The sequence below is a fragment of the Otolemur garnettii genome, unplaced genomic scaffold (genome assembly GCF_000181295.1).
Source record: "Otolemur garnettii isolate 467f Iridium unplaced genomic scaffold, OtoGar3 scaffold00322, whole genome shotgun sequence".
NCBI lineage: Eukaryota > Metazoa > Chordata > Mammalia > Primates > Galagidae > Otolemur > Otolemur garnettii.
In genome coordinates this window covers 26,345-33,600 of record NW_003852717.1, presented here as the reverse complement: position 1 = coordinate 33,600, position 7,256 = coordinate 26,345, and the positions used below count along the sequence as shown (strand labels likewise).

At 38.0% G+C, this 7,256-nt stretch overlaps 1 protein-coding gene across 1 annotated transcript in view; it reads right to left on the bottom strand.

Moving 5' to 3' along the window:
• Positions 1-6,270, bottom strand: part of RHAG (Rh associated glycoprotein) — a 23,617-nt gene extending 17,347 nt beyond the window's left edge. Inside the window, exon 1 of the mRNA XM_003803523.3 lies at positions 6,114-6,270. Coding sequence (XP_003803571.1) covers positions 6,114-6,270 — 157 coding nt within the window. The remainder of the gene's footprint in view (positions 1-6,113) is intronic.
• Positions 6,271-7,256: the final 986 nt, after the last annotated feature.

Genomic DNA, 7,256 nt, shown 5'->3' with positions numbered 1-7,256 from the left:
AACTACATTAACAAGAATCTGTTAAGTAAAAGGACATTTCAAACAACTACGATATCATCACATTCAAAAAATGCAAATAAAAAATGCAAATAAATACCATGATAGTACCTAATATAGAATTGAATTCAAATTCCTCCAACTAGTCTCAAACTGTCCTTTTACAGAATTGTTTTATTCATTATCCAGTCCAGCTTCATACATCTTTCTTTGTTAGTATTGGACTCCTTTCATTTAGACTAGCTTGCCTTCATATTTCTTTTTTTCTTTTCTTTTTGAGACAGAGTCTCATTTTCTTGTCCTGGATAGAGTGCTGTAGTGTCACAGCTCACAGCAACCTCAGACTCTTGGGCTCAAATGATTCTCTTGCCTCAGCCTCCTGAGTAGCTGGGACTACAGGTGCCCACCACAACACCTGGCTATTTTTAGAGATGGGGTCTCACTCTTGCTCAGGTTGGTCTAGAACCTGTGAACTCAGGCAATCCATCTACCTCAGCCTCCCAGAGTGCTGGGATTACAGGCGTGAGCCACTGTGCCTGGCTTCCCTCATATTTTTAATTGTTGGTTTTGCTTTGTCTTCTATACAGAATGATTGTATTTGTTTCACCATGATTCGAATCAGACTAAATATTTACAGATGGTTTCACGTATATCCCATTGAATCCTACCTGGAGGCATGTGCTTTGTTGTTCTTCTCACTGGTAATGGCAAGTTTGATTACTTGGTTAAGACCGTGCTGCTAGATCTTGCCATTATAAATGCACTTTTTACCCTCTAAGTGAAAAGTAATCTTTGGGGGGATTATTTCAGACCGTGTGAATGTGATATTCTCCAATAACTTTTCATCTGATAGTTTTAGCATCCTTGGATAAACTTTGCTGGAATGAATTATTACGTTGATAATTTCAAAATTGTAATTTTCTGTATCTATCACTGCACTCTATTTTATTTATTAGTCAGTGTCCTTCTGTAAAGAAGAGCTTCCCCCAGCCCTCTTTTGTGGAATGTTCCTACGGGTTATTGACTCCATTTTTCTTTATTTCATTTTCTATTACAATCATATCATTATTATTTTTATGCTCCATTTATTCCTAATTTGGGCAACTGGTGCCCCTTCATGCTGGATTGCATGTTCTTTCATGGTCCCATTAGTCTTTAACCATTCATGGCGGTTTCTTTTCTGGGACCTGGAATCAGCAATTTCTCTAAGAAGCCCTTGAGTTTGGGTCCTGGTTATGCCCATTGCTTCCACTGTCTTTTAAACAGACAGTATTTACATTGAACTATTCACTTCAAAGGCACTTTATGAGTTCTGCTAGAGATGGTGCCTTACTCCCAGGCCATACATTATAGACAATATGATCGTTAATTCCGAGATCATAACGAGGTAACAAAAGGGCAGTGATCAATTTCCGAGCAATTGCTTATACTGCACAAACCAGCCACACTTTGCCCATCACGCGAAGACCTGCCAAGTCTTTTAGCAAAAGACAAGCTGAATAAATACAAGGACAGATTCTTACCCATACAGTTTTAAAATAAATTATCATGTTTAATTCATTTCTAGTATGGCATGTCGTAAAGTCATTTTGAGTTCTGTGTAGCTCCCTTGCCAATGTACCTGTCTCTTCACTTCCAAAAGTGAGATCCAGAGACATCTGGGTTTCTTGAAGGCACTTGCAGGGAGTCTGAGGGGTTAAAACTATTTCCATGATAATCCTGGTTTTTTTTTTTTTTCACTCATGATGACATTTACACGGATGGTAAGAATTAATGGCGTGTAAAACTGCTGGCACTTGAGCGTCATGAAAGCAGCGGCATCCACGCTTCTCGTTGTGGTTCTTCAGCACCACAAACTTGTGGGGGAAAAAGCCAGTTTTACTTAAGAAATGCCAGGGGAAGCTGTAAAAACTGTTAATTTTATCAACTATTGACCCTCTTATGCGTGTTTTTTCAATATGTATAAATCAGTATGTTGAAATGCACACACATGCACAGCACTGCTGGAAAGTGATGGCTTCTCAGAAGAAAAAGTCCTTTATGATTGATTGAGTCAAAAGAGGAACAAGTAACTTCTTAGTGAAATTCTGCGTTGCTTGACAGAAAGACTAATGTAAAAGTCATTTCTCAGACAAGGCATGTGTCAAATATTTTCTGAAAAATGCCCGAAATGAGGAATCATCTCAATTTAAAAAACTGACAGTATTTATTACCATGATCTATTGTGAGTTTTTAAATATTTAAATTTTAGAACATTTGTGTCTACCACAAGCTTGTCAATTTTCTGGTACTTCACAAGGGCTTTCTGGCAAGACTGTTGGCAATATTAACAAATATCCTTTTCTGATATTTTGTAATGAAATGTGTCAACATTTGGAAGATCCGTATAACTCAATGATGCAGTATTTTTCAAATGAACAATGTATAATATTACAAAATCATGTATGGGTAAATAATCCATTCAAATTGCAAGACAAACTAAAGGATTTCAGCGTCACAGAGTACAAAAAGATACTGTTTTAGTGTCCCTTAGGTATCAAAGACACCTCTGTAAATAGTCCTCAGAGGTCATTCTCTTTAAATTGTCATTTTCTCTAGTTGTCTCCATGTTAGTAAGGATTAGCTGACAGTCACGGTCAAGCTTCAGTCCTTGTCAAATTAAATGCCTTGACAGAGTGACTGACGATTTGTTAGCTGTCAAGAAAGCTCCAAACCATAGATTATAGCTTGTTTCTCAAATGAATATCTCAGGGTTCGTTCATGACATGAAACATGAAATTCATGTATCTGAGACACTCTGTGGTGGCGCCGAGGGGTGTGCAGCTTCTAAAGGCAGTGAGTGTAGCATCACCCCCTTCCTCTACTGTTCTAAAAAGCACAGCCAAACACAGGGGAGAGGGATGGAGAATAAGCTTGGACCCTTTTTAACTTATTTAAAATGTAAGTTCATATTCTACTTTCCTTGGTTGTGAAAACCTCAACACTTTTCATCACACTGCAATTGAGAACCTCTGTGATGCACCGTGACCTTAGGCCGGAGTCAGCCTTCCCTGTGTTTGAATCCCTGCATTTGCCACGGTGAGGCGTCCGAAATGCTGACTTGACTTGAAGATTGTTTCCTCATGATGAACAGTAATAATGTGCTCACCAGTAACTCGTGCTGTTACACAAACTCTGTCTATGCCAATTGTTTGAAATCTAGGGCAAAAGATATATATCAAACCACATTTGTGCAGTTTCTCAGGCTCTTCTACAAACGGTTTTTAACCAGGAATATTATGGCTGAACTGGAAGATTAAAACTAGCCAGAATTTAGGTCTTGAGAGCCACTCTTACATAACAGAGAAGTTTTAACTGCCTGTAGCCCGGGTTACATACTGACAGCATTTTGAGAGAATGAAAACTGCCTTCCACGTACAACTTCACTTTGTGGTGTTCTAGATACACGATGAAGAAAAGGTAACTTAGCTGCGTGCAGTGGATGCCTTGTGCTGTTGGGAGTTAGTTCTCTCACATAACCCAGATTGAGAAAGGGAGCAAGGACATTCCCCCTTGTCCAGATGCATTTATTTCCCTAATCGTGCTGCATTTATAGCTGTGGCATTTTATTACCGTCTAAATGTGTGTGTTCGTGTGGATCCAGGCACGCACCTATCTGCACCCCCAAATGCACATCTCTTTGTTTGTACTCTGTCTTCCTCTGCTGGCACATGAACTTCATGAGGATGTGAACTTCCCAAGGATGTGAACTTTCACGTTTTGTCTGCTTTTTCCCCCTGAATAGAGCCTATGCATTGAAGATTGCTTGACAAGAATTGGTAGCTTAATAAATGTTTTCTTAGTAAATCATAAAATGAATGAATTTCTATGATTATCCTAAGTGGCATATAAGAGTGATGTGATGACTCGGCTCTATTTTTTCAATAGCTTTATTGAGATATCATTGACATATAACAATGATGTATATTTTAGGTATGCAATTTAACATTTTGATACACATAGTGAAATGATCACCATAGTCAGGCTAACACATCCATCACATTCACACAGTTACCAGTGTGTGTGTACATCTACTGGGAGATTTAATTTAATGTCGAATTGCATCTGTACAACACGCTACTGTTAACTATCGTCAACATACTGTACATCGAATCTCTAGAAATTATTCCTCTATTGCTAGGCTATTGAAAAAGGTCATATTTAGGAACATACTTCCAACTCAGATTTTTATCTTAAATTCTGAATTGAAGTTTTAATTAGAAGTTGAAGTTTGACACTGGAACTTAGAAGGTACATCTCAAAATAATGCAGATTATTAACCTACTCAGGTCTTAAGATAATTTCATTTGAATCACATTAATCTTAGATTGTATTTTCATCATTTTATTTATGTTAGTATATTTCATTTCTTTCTTTATAGGTGTACCAGAAAGTGGAGTCTTAGAATAAAGGGATCGTATTTGTTTTACCTTTTAATAAATTTTCTGTAGGCTTGGCACCTGTAGCTCAGCAGCTAGAGCACCAGCCACATACATTGGAGCTGGCAGGTTTGAACCCAGCCCAGACTTGACAAAACAACCATGACAACTACAGCCCCCCCCCCAAAAAAAAGGAAAAAGAAAAAAATATATATATAGCTAGGCATTGTGGTAGACGCCTATAGTCCCAACTACTTGGGAGGCTGAGGCAAGAGAATCTCTCTCTCTTTTTTTTTTGGTTGCAGTTTTTGGCCAGGGGCTGGGTTTGAACCCGCTACCTCCAGTAGATGGGGCTGGTGCCCTACTCCTTTGAGCCACAGGTGCCACCCAAGAGACTCTCTTAAGCCCAAGAGTTTGAGGTTGCTGTGAGCTGTGACACCATAACATTCTACTGAGGGCAACATAGTGAGACTGTCTCAAAAATAAAATAAAATAAAACAAATTTTCTCTAATAATGTATTTGGTACTCAGTGAAAATATTTATTAAATGAATAAATGGATGAATAAGTGAAAGTTATAAAATCACACTGAATTGAACAGAATTATGTTCTATTTTATTGTTAACTTACAAATTATAAAATTTACTTAGTGAAGAAATTTCATGGATATCTATACATTGTCAAGACAACTAGACTTGGAGTCTGAGGCTCCCACTTGTGAGGCTAACTCTGCCCTTAACTTTCAATTTTGTATTTTTGCTAAGTCATCATTTCTACATGAAAGTAGCTTCATTACATTAACGCCTTCAAAAAATGTAGGACTAAAAAAACAAGTGTCAAATTGTTTTTAAAAACTTAGAATATGTCCTAGATGTAATAAACATTGCTGTTTAAAATAATTTTTATATTTTAAAAATTATTTGGGCCTTATTTAAGAAAAACAATCTATTATTAATGATATATTCCCATCTCCCTTCCTGGTTAAAGAGGGAGCATTATGTCTGGCTCATAGTAAGCACTCAGTAAGTGGTAGTTATTGTTGTATTGTTTTATAGCCTGTTCTGCCAAACCTGAAACTAGAAACCTGAAATTACTATTCCCAGGGAAGAAAATAATTCTTTTCTGTTTGAAAAGAATTGTAGGCACCCACACTTTTCTGTTCATCAAAAAAGAACAAAGTGACCACTTTTCAGAATATTTTAAAACCCTGAGTACATCTTTTTAGATTCAAACTCCATTCCTATGCCATCTTAAACACCTGCTCTTATACCTTAGGAATTCCTAAGGTGTTCAAATCTAGGCTCTCCTTCTTATTACTCAATTTCTCATTTCTGCTCTCCCTTACAGATTTACCTTTGGCTCTTTTGGTGAGTGGGGTGGGTAAGAAGTTTGTGAAACTTTTTTCTTGCAGAACTAGTGACCAACTCAAGGAGAACTCATTTAGCAGCAGGCAGATAACACAAAAACTCATCAAGTATTTTAAATTTCAGTTTCTTGTTCTCATATTTTAATAGACGCAGGTCTTATCCAAACACCTTAATCACAGAGAAGACAACCAGATACCGCTGCAGAAACATTTGTACTCATGAGTATCGTCTCATTCTACAAGGAGCTCAAGAACTTACAGTGTTCAAAAATTTCATACTCTGAGGACCCAAGGAACCAAAAAATGTATGAAAGCAGTAAATTGCCTACTCACGAGGATACAGCTCAAGGAATCTGCCTGTGTCCATTGGCCCGGTGGTGTTTTGCTTCTGGAAAATAGTCTGATCCGTTTCATACTGAACAAATAATCCAAATAAAACAATCATGGCAACCTCCAGGCTTATGGCCACGAGAGGGAATTTGAACCTCATGTTCCTGGTGGAGGACAGACGCACACTGAGGGCCTCGCAGGCTGTGAGGTGTTGATAAGAACAGGGGACTGCTCTGCGTGTGGAATTAGGCTCCCCAAAGACGTGGCAAGAATAAAAATTGACAAGGACCGATTATAATGCCACACCCATTGGAGAAAAAGCATGCTCTGTAATCTGATTGCTATTCTAAATGCTAATTTGAAGAATATGCCACATGATCGGGAGCAGCCAGATGATGAAAATGATCTATTACACAGATATCTAGAATCCCCTCTAACTTAATTCAGTAGGTACTTCTTGAGTGCTTATTGTACGACAGACACTGTGTTAGGCTCTACGGGAAACAGACATCTAAACACAATGTGAAATATATCTGTTAGCTTTTTTAGGAAATTAAAAATCTAGTTGGGAAAAGAGAAAGACAAGCAAAAATTATTGTATAAAAACAAGTAAGATAATAGTGGTCATGAAATGCAAGAGAACATAACTAAGGCCGCCGTCTATTCTGCGTGGGGCCAAGAACATTGGCATGTGAAGTGATGTAGACGAGGGAACTAAGAAATAAATAAGCTTCACCAATAAAACAGATAGTGGGAACAGCATGAGGCCTGGAAGAACATAGCATGTGCTGAGGAATAGTGATTATGAAGTAAAGCCTTAAGATAAAAGAGATGTCAAGGAAACGAGGGAGTGGCAAAGATAACGATAGTCTGACTGTAATGGCAGCTGGACGGGGTTGTAATGCCCTCCCATTCGGTATGAATGATGCCAGATGCTGAACATTGTCCCACGGGCACTGGGAAATATTCAGCATTGTGGAGCAGTTTTGTTTATTTAGCGTGTTTAACTTGCCTCCTCATTCTAATTTATATGAACATAAGTATAAGTATAGAAAATGCCCTGGGATCTATGTTTTAGTCTTTAAAAAGGAGAGAGTAAGCATGAAGAGGGACATAGCTATTCTGTCATCCTGAGAGGGAGCCAAG